The sequence below is a fragment of the Syngnathoides biaculeatus genome, chromosome 10 (assembly GCF_019802595.1).
Source record: "Syngnathoides biaculeatus isolate LvHL_M chromosome 10, ASM1980259v1, whole genome shotgun sequence".
NCBI classification, from domain to species: domain Eukaryota; kingdom Metazoa; phylum Chordata; class Actinopteri; order Syngnathiformes; family Syngnathidae; genus Syngnathoides; species Syngnathoides biaculeatus.
In genome coordinates this window covers 28,867,735-28,880,093 of record NC_084649.1, presented here as the reverse complement: position 1 = coordinate 28,880,093, position 12,359 = coordinate 28,867,735, and the positions used below count along the sequence as shown (strand labels likewise).

The 12,359-nt window shown below is 43.7% G+C and overlaps 1 protein-coding gene across 3 annotated transcripts in view; it reads left to right on the top strand.

The window, feature by feature from the left end:
* Window positions 1–458, top strand: part of p3h1 (prolyl 3-hydroxylase 1) — a 72,980-nt gene extending 72,522 nt beyond the window's left edge. For all 3 annotated transcript variants that reach the window (XM_061831578.1, XM_061831576.1, XM_061831577.1), the window contains one exon: window positions 43–458. In XM_061831578.1, coding sequence (XP_061687562.1) covers window positions 43–402 — 360 coding nt within the window. In that variant the 3' untranslated portion in view covers window positions 403–458. The remainder of the gene's footprint in view (window positions 1–42) is intronic.
* The last annotated feature ends 11,901 nt before the right edge of the window (window positions 459–12,359 follow it).

Here is a 12,359-nt window from a genome sequence, read left to right as displayed (position 1 = left end):
TATATTACTTTACACTATTTATTTTCATATTTTCCTTTGCAGGAAAGAATCAAAGCTCAACATATGATGGAGATGTTATCCACCACTTTTATGAAAGATTTTAACTCAAAAGAGGAAATATTGAGCTCAGACTACTATTACATGGTGACACAACCACCAAGAGAGAATGTCAAGGAAAAAGTGGATCAACAAGAGACTGAAGATGTAGAGGAAGTTAACACATATAATATACCAACGGCAAGAATAGCTGAGGTCAAGACGGATGGAGTACATCATGTGAACATGGATGGACAACAGACACTCAAAACAAAAGTGCAGCAGTTGGACAAAAATAATTCCAAAAATGCACTCAAAATGTATGCTCAAACACCTTCCTCTACGAAAGGCAGGGATGAGTTGTAATACTGGACGTTTTTTGTTGATACTGTGTGGCCTCATTGAAATTGAGTGAAAATACAGTGATGTGTCTTGTAGTTATTTAATTTATTTGATATGATGGGCGAGTCATGAGCAATATTGACATCTTTCAAATCCTCTCTAAAAGGGACATTATAGTAATTATTCCCATCTAGCGAAGAAATTGTATATTGCATCCATATACATTTAGCACTCTAGACCCTTTTTCAAACATATTCCAACAACAGAAGCCATCGTTAATCACAAAACCTTGATGAACAACAACACTTGAATACCAAATGGAAAAAGTGTGAAAGGCTCTTTTTCAGACCCACTCGACTCACATTGCGTCATCAGGACAAACAATCCCTATATGTGGCACTTGACACGTGCATGGCAAAAAATGTTGCTTTGTGTAGAGTGCCGTGTAGATCATATCGTGATTGTTCTGTTTTAGTCACATGCTGTGATGACACACTCAACGTTGCCCTTGGTTCAACATACCATCTACGTTTCCACCTTCTTGATCAAATTTGCAGCATAATTAAATGTATGATCTGGTCATCTACGTCCATTTGTTCTACCAGACACTGTTTCAGGGTCACCATTGTTTGTTCCTTGTTTCCAAAAATTAAAGTAAAACTGGCTCCCGGAAATGGTAAAAAAGTGCAGAACAAACTCCACTGCGGTGTCCTAGCGAATACCAGCTCTCGCGACACTTCCAACTTGTAGGGGAACTTCAGTACTTTTTCAAAACTGCCCGTGTGGTTTGCACTCAGATATAACATCAAACTGCACGAAGATTAGCTGCAATTATGTCAACGCCGGTCGCTGCCACATGAGTATAAAAAAAAACCTTCATCTTGAGGCTAGTTTAGGCAGTGTTGACTTACTTGACGAGGAGAAAGCCAGAAACTTAAGTTTCAAGATGGGAGAGTTTCCACTTCTGGTTCACCACTTGTATAAATGTAAAATTCTTCCCTTATGAGAGTGAATCAGATAATTAGCAGAGGTCATTATAAGCCTATCATTATTTTTGGCTAGAAATCAATTCCAAATGTTAGTCTCCTTTTAAGTTTAATATTCTTTGGGATAATTGCATGCATTTATATTTGACACCCAAGATTTTGTCACTGTAATGACCTAAATAAATGATGTATGAAATTGAGAGGGCATATTTCACATCAAAAGTTTAAAATGTGATTTCTCCTACACTTGTATTACACAGTGCCAACACTACTCAGGAGTATGGATGCCTTTATTGGGCTTTTTCCAACTCTACGATTTCCTGGCCATGTATTTCAGAAGAGGTTATCTGGATTTAGCTAGTTCGCTGTAGCGTTTCAAATCGGTATTGTAGTTTTGTCCCGGTGTTTCAAATTTCATTAAGGATCATTCTGAGGTGGCACTATTCTCAGGACCGCGATTCAAATCCCGGCCCGCCTGTTTGGAGTTTGCTTGTTCTCCCCATGCCTGCCTGGGTTTTCTCCAGGCAGTCCGATTTCCTCCCACATTTCGAAAAGATGCATTAATTGCCCTTGGGTGTGATTATGAGTGCAACTGTTGTTTGTCTCTGTATGTCCTGCAATTGGCTGGCATTCAGTTCAGGGTATAGCCCGCCTCCTGCCTGAAGATAGCTGAGATTGGCTCCAGCACTCCCGTGACCCTTGTGAGGATAAGTGGCTCAGATAATGGATGAATTGTTCATTCTCATCAGGATAGGATAGGATTTCAGTATCTATATAACGTCTTTAAAAGGCTCACTACCAGGATTAACCCCACTTAGACTTTTATCATTCACCTGTTTAATTTTTATTAGGCCATTGTCCAAATTACGTTTAGCATTCTGGGGCGGGTAGTGGATGGGGCATGTGGCTTCCAGGATGGGCCCGTCCTGGAGGAATCCTGGCTCTGAAATCACTCACTAAGCACTCATGCAAGTCATTCACTGCAAATATTTTAACTCACCACATTTGTCACACATGAACGATCATGGTTTCTTTGGGGGCTGCTTTGTTGTTGGGGTTCTGCAGGCATTGGAGCAAGATTCGGAGCATCACTGATGGTTCCTGGCCGAGAGGCTTTGCTCTTGCCCCCCAGGTCTTTTTATGCATTACACTCCTTTTTTTAAAAGCAATCTGGGGGAAGGTGGGATTTGGGTAGGGGGGGTTGCCGCGAGGCAGCATTCTGTTCCCTGTTTCCCCCAATCCACTAACCATTCCGGGTTTGAATGCACTACACGACTCGGGACACTTGCACACAGGGTAGAGTCAGTGACTGCTAGTTTTGGACCTGGCAGTGATATGAGCAGGGAGTAGTGGGGTACCACTAAACTCATGGTGGTACCCCTGTGACTGGGCCCCTCTGGCTGGATTGTTGCTTGGAATGGGAGCTCCCTTCTCATGCCTCGCAGCTCCTCTGTCGGTTGTCCCCATTACTTAGGCGTCATTATCTGCCCTCAAGTCCACCAATCAGGGCCACTGTCTCACCCTCTGGCTGGGTGTGAATTATCTACATTGTCAGGTGGTGTGGGTTTTTAGGGGGCGACTTGCTCTCTCCTAAAAGAAGAGTTCTAGAGCCAACTTTCATTGATGAGGCAAAGGATACCCTCCAAAGAACACCTGATCTTATTGGGAGAATTCAATATCAGAGTGGGTGGTGACTCAGGATTCTGGTCAACATGTATAGGGAAGCACGGAACCAGTAAGTTGAATGAAAATAGACAACACCTGCTGGAGCTGTGTTCAATCAAAGAACTCTGCATCATAAACCTACATTGTCAACTAAAACAACAACATAAAGTTGTTGAATGGACCAGGACTCTAAGCACTGGCACCAATTGGACCTAATACTGACACACCAATATCATCTGTGGTATGTACAGCTCACCCACTCATATCAGAATGTTGACTGTGACACAGATCACTCCTTAGTGTTGTAAGATCAGGGTTGTTTCCAAAGACATGCATCACAGCAAACCTCCTGGAAGACAATGCATTGATGCCAGGATGATGTAACAACCAGACAAAGTCATCGAATTTAAAGAAAAGCTGATAGCCTATCGCAGGGGTGCCCAGACTTTTTTTTTTTTTACCCCAAGATCTACTTATCAACCAACCAACCTCTCGTGATCTACCGATCGGCTGGGGGGGATCTGCACTGTAGTCAGATCAGTGTCATCCATTGAAGTTACATGGCTCATTAAAAGATTCAGATTATCACATTTACATTCCCATCAGAACATTTTAAACAATTTTGTGTTTTTGCAAACTTGCAACGAAAATGTCAACAAACAAACAATAAAACACAATATATTGCTAACCAAACCAAGCCAACTATGAACTATAAATGTAAAAGGTCGCTTCCAATGTTTTTTTTTTAATCCACAATGATATCCTCATCTTTTTTTCTTGGTGTAAAACTGAATTATTGCAATGCATGTTGAAAGCTGAATGATGCTTCCAAACAGTTATAAGGTGAATGTTATTTTGCCTCCTCTATTTAAAATACAGAATTAGCTTTTTGTGCACTGTATTGTCTGTGCTTTCATCCTTGATCAGGCTGTGCCAAGGTGGAATTTTAACATTACACACCATCTCATCCTGCACTTTCTACTTTGGCATTAGACCAGACCTTTCTCACTCAAAAAAGAGAAAATCTCATCCAGTTTCACCACTTTTTTTTCAATTATTCACATTTTCCAACAGTCGTGGCATCTTAAAGCAACAGTATTTATTTTTTTTTACTTTTTCCATTATTCTCGAGAGTAAACATAAGCAGCATGTCTAGGTTGTCTTTGGTCTACTTTGCCCAGACTGTGTTACTAACTAAAGGACCAATGGTGGGCAGCAAAATAATGTTGCTGTCATTATAAACCACATTGATAAGCTGCGTAAGTACTCGTAAATTTGTAATTATGAGTGTACCCCTTTAAGAGCGGAGGGGGGTGGTGTAACGTAAACTATGCAGGAGAGAGTGTGCCCAAGCAGCAGGTAGTTGTTAGAGAAACTTCCGTGTGTTGCAGAAATGTTCCAAAAAAAAAAAGATGTCAGGCTGACTTTTTTTTTTTTGTCACGCCGTCTTGCAATCGACCAAAACTGCCTCGACTGGTCGATCGTGATTGACACATTGAGCACCCCTGGTCTGTCGCAACCTACCCGAATCAGATGTTGCAGAAAGATGGGACACCGTGAGAGCCCACATGCAAAGCGTTGCTCTCTCTGTGTGCATTTGGCAAAAAGCAAGGAAACACATCCGAATGGTTCCAGGCAAACTCCAGAGAACTGTCCATCATTCTCGAGGAAAATAGACCTGCTCCAATAGAACACAAGCATTGCCCCACTTGCACTTGTAGGCAGGCAGGAGTAAGAACCAACAAGCAGCCAGACACTGCACAAACAATTACTGGTTGAAACTCTGTGAAGGCATCCAGACGGCAGCCAGCAAAGGAGACATACGTAGAATGTACAAGGGGATCAAGAAAGCAATAGGACAAACCCAACACAAGACAGCGGTCCTGAAAACCAAGACCAGAGCTACCATCACAGACAAATTGGACCAGATTGAAAGGAGGGTGGAGCATTACTCTGAATTTTACTCCCAAGACAGCCCGTTTTTGGGGGAAGCATTGAATAATTTCTAGATAATTTTGGTTATGGAAGAACTGGACTCACCTCCAACTGTGGAGGAACTAGGAGGAGTACTTGACTCCTTTTCCAACTTGGAAAGCACTTGGGCTTGACGAGAGTTCCAGCAGAGGTTTTAGAGTGCTCAAAGTATGTCATTCCATACAAGGTCAATAGGCAAGCTGTTCAACTGATCACATTGGAGTGCAAAATCCAAGATCTCCAAAGTATCCATTATTGAGATGCTGTTTGCCGATGATGCGGTGTTGGTAGGTTTAATTACAATTACGAGCAATGCTCAATACCCTCAACAAAGCTTACAACGACTTAAGTCTCCACATCATCCAGCAGAAGACCAAAGTTATGTACCAAAGCAATTCTAATCCACCGACGACAACTCTTGAAAACCAGCACATGAACCACAACCGCTCGATGTGGTTCATGAGTTTACATACCTTGATCCAAAATATTAGATAACTACTTGTGACAATGAATGAACCCTGGGGCAGAATCGTGTTTGCTGCAGCGACCTTCGGGAAATGATCACAGAAGGTATGGGTTAATCGAAAACTATCAAGACACACGAAGATCACTGTAAACAAGTCATGTCTTCTCCGTACCAATCTACAATGAAGAAAATAAGTATTTGAACACCCTCCCCTATTGCAAGTTCTCCCACTTAGAAATCATGGAGGGATCTGAAATTGTCATTGCAGGTGCATGTCCACTGCAAGAGAGATAATCTAAAAAGAAAAATCCAGAAATCAAAATTTTACTTCTTTAAAACAATTTCTTTGCGTGATACAGCTGCAAATAAGTATTTGAACACCTGTCTATCAGGTAGAATTCTGATTCTCAAAGACCGTTAGTCCACCTTTAAAAGTCCACCTCCACTCGATGTATTATCCTGAATCATATGCACCTGTGTGAGGTCGTTAGCTGCACAAAGACACCTGTCCACCCCATACAATTAGTAAGACTCAAACTTGTAACATGGCCGAGACCAAAGAGCTGTCCAAAGACAACAGAGACAAAATTGTACAACTCCACATGGCTGGAATGTGCTACGGAGAAATTGTCAAGCAACATTAGAAAATGGAAGAAGCTAAACATGACGGTCAATCTTAATTGGAGTGGGGCCCAACGAAGATATCACCTTGTGGGGTCTCAGTGATCCTTACAAAGGTGAGAAATCAGCCCAGGACTACACGACGGGACTTGGTCAGTGGCCTGAAAAGAGCTGGGACCACCATTTCCAAGGCGACTGTTGGTAATACACTAAGACGTCATGGTTTGAAATCATACATGGCATGGATGGTTCCCCTGCTTAAACCAGCATATGTCAATGCCCGTCTTAAGTTTGCCAATGACCATTTGGATGATACAGAGGAGTCACGGGAGAAAGTTTTGTCGTCCGATAAGACCAAAATTGAACATTTTGGTCATAATTCCAGTAACCGTGTTTGGAGGAAGAGGACTGATGACTTCCATGCCCAGAACACCATCCCTACTGTGAAGCATGGGAGTTGTAGCATCATTTGAGGTTGTTTTTCTGCACATGGGACAGGACGACTGCACTGTACTAAGGAGAGGATGACAACAGCCCTGTATTGTGAGATTTTGGGGAACAACCTCTTTCCCTCAGTCAGAGCATTAAAGATGGGTCGTGGCTGGGTCTTTCAACATGACAATTACCTGAAGCACACAGTGAGAAAAACCAAGGAGTGGCTCCGTAAGAAGCATATCAAGGTCCTGGCGTGGCCTACCCTGTCTCCAGACCTAAACCCAGTAGAAAATCTTTGGAGGGGGCTGAAACTCCGTGTTTGGATGCCCGATGGAAGAATACCGAAAGATATTGTCTACGGCAGGGGTGTCCAAACTTTTTGCAAAGAGGGCCAGATTTGGTAAGGTGAAAATGTGTGGGGGCCGACTATTTAGCCTGACATTCTTTGAACCATTAACATTAAATACAAATTAACTTTTTGGGATTTTTTTTAATTTAATTACAAATGGCATACTTTTACTTTTACATTTTTTTTTACATTTAGGTTTTTACCGAAATCACAAACCACAAAAAATTAAGAAAACTATAAAGGATATCTAAGTTCATGTGAAACATTACATATTATTCACTATTATATGCTCACTGTAGGAAAAGTGCTGAAAACAAAACAATGATCACTGCATATTCAAACTGTGATTTTGACCATCACAAAAAAATTAATTAACTGAGATTTAAGAATTTATTCAACTCAGAGGACTTAACAAAGGTCTTGCCTGCACAAATGTGAAGGGTGATACTGGGATCTTGACTGCAGTATGTAGTCCATGTCTGGCTCAAGAGCAGTGGTTTTGATGCGCAAGACGTCACGCAGGTGAGAGTCACTCAGTCTCGTCCTCATGCGGCTCTTGTTAATGTTCATAACGGAGAATGTCTTCTCGCACATGTATGTGGAGCCAAACAAGCTCAGCATTTTCTTAGCAAATGTCCGAATTGCTTGGAACCTGCCTTCATCCAGCTGGCGGTAGAAGTTGACAAGAGGGAGCTGTTGGTGCCGACTGCGATGCTCGGCGTCACACTGCAGCTCAATGAGCTCCAGTTGCAGGTGGTCTGGAGCGTCATCAGGGTCCACGGAGAAAGGAGAGGAAAAAAGCGTGATCTCCTTTTCAATAGCTGCAAAGTCCCGAAAGCGCTGCTGAAACTCCTCAACCAGACATGAGATGTCTGCTGCGTACTTTGTCATTTGCGCACTGATATTGATCTGTGGGAAACTGGTCACAATTTCCTGCAGCGACGGGAAATGTGCGGTATTGGGCTGCGCCTGTGACAGGTGTCTTTGGAAAAGTAGCAGCTTGGTCCGAAAGGCTTTGATGTGTGAATACAGTTGGCTTACCACTGCATTTTGCCCTTGAAGGCTTGTGTTCAGCGCATTCAGATGTCGCATTATCTCAACTAAAAATCCCAAATCAGCCAGCCAAACAGGATCATTTAATTGTGGCATGGGTTGTCCCTTTTTAGTCAAGAATTGTCCAATTTCCTCCCTGAGAGAGAAGAAGCGCTGCAGCGCAGACCCCCGACTGAGCCACCTTACGTCGGTGTGATACAAAACATCTCCGTATTCAGCCTGGATGTCGAGAAGAAACTGTTGAAACTGGCGGTGGCACAGCGCTTTGGAGCGAATATAATTAATAGTCTTTATCACCGGTTTCATAACATTATCATATTTCATATATTTGGCACAGAGAACTTCTTGATGAATAATACAGTGGAGTTTAATAGCGCTGCCTCCTTCTTCGCTGACTTTGTTACAGACAAGGCTTGATAATCCACTCCGCTCGCCAGCCATGGCAGGTGCGCCGTCCGTAATAATCCCGGTGACTTTATTCCACTGTAGTTTCATGTCATCTACGGTGGAACAAACAGAAACAAATAAATCAGTTCCTCTTATTTGGCCCTTCAGACTCTGGAGGTCCAGAAACTCTTCACTCACGTTCATGTCATTGTCCACTCCTCTTAAAAAGATCAGTAACTGAGCGGTGTCGGACGCATCCGTGCTTTCATCGCACGCTAACGAGAAAAAGTCAAACTCAGTTCCTTTTGCCTCTAACTATCTCTTAATATCTAATGAAACGTCTTCAATTCTCCGTACCACAGTATTACGAGCCAGGCAAATATTGGCAAACTCTTGCTTCTTCGCGGGACAAATTTTCTCAACCATTTTCATTACACAGTCTTTAATAAATTCACCCTCAGTGAAAGGTTTGCAGTGCTTTGCAATCAGCGTTGCCACTTCGTAGCTTGCCTTTGTGGCATTTTCATTTGACTCACGGACTCTTGTGAAAAAGCTTTGCTGTGCCGTTAAAACAGCTTCCAGTTGCTTCACTTTTTCACCGCGTTTGTTCCCAGTTAGCTTGTCGGAGCTAGCATGTTTCGTCTGGTAGTGCCTCTTGATGTTGAATTCCTTGAAAACAGCCACAGTCTCTTGGCAAATTAGGCAGACACAGTTGTTTCGTATTTCAGTGAAAAAATACTCAAATTTCCACTTGTCCTGGAAGCGGCGGCCCTCGCGGTCAACTTTCCTTTTTTTGTTTACAGACGCCATGTTAGAAATGGGCTGGGCTGAAACGATCACGCAAGGTCAAGGGTCACGGCGGCCAGAGTGCGGCCACAGGGCTACTGCCATCTTCTGGTGAAATGAAAAATATGAAAAATAGCTTTTTGTACACATGTATTTTATACTGTGGTCAACAGTGCTGGCGGGCCGCATATTATTGATTTCATGATAGAGGCCGCGGGCCGGTAAAAATTTGTCCACGGGCCGCAATTGGCCCGGGGGCCGGACTCTGGACATGTCTGGTCTACGGGGACCTTGGATCCAGAAAGCAACCTCGAGGTCAACCCCATCTCCACTTCAAATATCTGTCAAAGTCAAAGTTATTGGTTTGGACCTGGACAACTGTGAGGAAACTGCAGATAACCGAACCTACTGGAGATTTGATCTGAAAAACAGACTCAGAACAGGTGAGGAGCCCCTCCATCAGTCTGCTGACAAAAAGCGATTGGCTTGAAAAAATGCAGTGAAAGGGACACAGCCAAGCACCTACATACATCTGGAACCGCTGAAACTGTGACTGTCACCCGTATCGGGTTACATAACCACAAACAATGTTTCTCCAATTCCGCTATCTCGGATCAAGGCACAGAATCATAGTCTTCCAAGATTGACATATGCCGACAATGACAAAGAACTACAGTGGCAGTATATAAACTACTCTCTGGCACAGTAACACTGTTCAAGCTCGTCAAGCTAAATAAAGAAGTCCTATCAGGACTTCTAGGCCTTGATATGTGGGTCAATGAAATCCTCAAATCCACCCAAAACAACTTTACATGTGGAAGAGGAGTCTAGGATCTCTGAGGCAGCCTCGTCAATCTCTGAGGTTGGGTCAATGAGGTGGTTAAAAAGCTCTTCAGTGGCAAAGCTTTACCCAGGATTTTGAAAGGCTCTACATGTTGGGGGTTTGTCTTCACATGGACATCGGGGACGGTGCCTCTGGATTGACAGACTGGGGTGGTGCCAGTGTGTTTTTTTTGTCCTAGCCGTGCAACAATGGACCAGCTCCACACCCTTGGCAGGATCCTTGTGGGTTCATGGAAGTTCACCCAACCATTCAATATGTATTTTGTTGACTTGGAGAAGATGTTCTATTATGTCCCTTGGTGAGTCCTGTGGGGTGTGTCAACCACTGATACGAGGTATTTGGTCCCTGGACGACTGGTGTCAGTATTTGGTCTGAATGGCTGGCAGTAAATTGGATTATTTTCTGATGAGGGTTGGACTCTCCCAAACCTGCCCTTTGTCACTCATTCTATTCATAACTTTTACAGACAGAATTTCCAGACACAGTTAAGCCATAGAGATAGTCACGTTCCGTGGCGTCCAGTGATCCAGACTTTGTATCAGTTCATTTGTGGTGAAGAATCAACTAAGACAAAAGGCTTTGTGCAATTTACTACTCTATGTTCCTACCCTCATATAGGGTCAGAACCTGTGAGTTATGACCAAAAAACAGGATCTTGTGTACAAATGTCTGGAATGAGTTTCCCCCGCAGGGTGTCTGCTCTCTCTCTTAGAGATGGGATGAGAAGATTGGTCATCTGGGAAGGGCTGACCCTTGAGGGCCATTGTGCTTCCAGATTGAGAGGAGCCTGATGAGGTGGTTTGGGCATCTGATTAGGATACCTCCTAGACCCTTCCCAGGTAAATTGTTCCAGGCACATCCCACAAGGGCATTTCAGGACATACTGGCCTGGCTCATTTTGGTTGGCCTGGGAACGTATCGGGATTATCGGGATTCCCCTGGAAGCGCTAGATGAAGTGACTTGGGAAAGGGATATCTAGGCTTACCTGCTAAGGATAGGATAGGATAGAACTTAAGTTAACCAAAGACTCAATTGTTATTATGAATGGTTGTTTGTCTCTATTGAAATCCCAGCCGCTGGTTCACATATGGCCGGCACGGTGGAACGGCTGTAGCTCTTTGACCTAACAGTTCTGAGAACTGGGGTTCAAATCCCAGCCCTTCCTGTGTGGCGTATGTACATTCTCCTTATGAATGCATGCGTTTACTCCGTGAACTCTGGTTTCCTCCCACATCCCAACGCCATGCATCAATTGGAGACTCTAACTTGCCCCTAGGTGAATTGTGAGTGTGACTGCTCTGTCTCCATATGCCCTGCCATGAGCTGGCAACCAGTTCAGGGTGTACCCTGCCTCCTGCCTGATTGATAGCTGGGATAGGCTCCAGCACTTCCACAACCCTTGTCACGTTAAGCAGCTCAGAAAATGGATGAATGTATTGTTCATGTAGATTGATGACACAAATTTAAGATCAAAGCCTGCAAAGTAAATGTTTTTACTGAACACATAAACTCAATGGCGTTGATGTGACAAAAACACTTTTGGAAGACATCAAAAAGACACTGATGGTTTTGGACTGTGAGATATCGACAGGGAAGAATGGAAATCTCAAACTGAGGTTTACAGAAAATCCACCTATACAGACAGTGCTTTTTCTTTGACTCCTATCTGTCATGATCCAGCCGCTTCAGCACGAGCTGTGCGGGTGCCCGCGCGGCTGCGCTAATTGGGAGGCACACACCTGCGACTCATGCGGGCGGATCATCCCCTGTGTATATATAGGACCCAGTGACGACTGGTCCTCTGCCAGTTCGTTGAGCTTCATGCCCCGTTCCAGCACTCTCGTTTCCCCGATTGAACCTGTGTATACCGAACTTCGTCCGTTCTCCGACCAACCTTGTAAGCCTGACTCCTTGAGACTTCTGCCTGTGTTGATTGTTTCCCCATGTACCGACTCCTGCCTGTCCGCTCATCTGTTCTCTTCCCTCGACGTCAACCACTGCTGCACCGGACTGCCTGCTGGATCCCTGACTTCGGCATATAATAAACGTGTCTCTTCTTGAACTACCTTGCGTCTTCCGAGTTCCTGCATTTGGGTCCTACTCTCGTTTCCGATGGGACGTGACACTATCACCCACTGGAACAGATACTTGGGTGATAAAATCCCAGAGAAAAGAGAATCTCCACCACAATCAACGGAAGACAGAAGGAGCAGACCGAAGGAGCAAACTGACATGAGGAAGACTTACTAAATGTAGGAATACAAACTGCACCTTTCTCAAATCCACTCAGCATTAGGTTTATATGCTTATGTAGGGTCATAACTAGTGGGGGACAACATTAATTTCTGTATTATATGGTCCATACCATCTCATATGTACAAGCTTATTTTAGAGGGGCTTCAGTTTATCAGTCA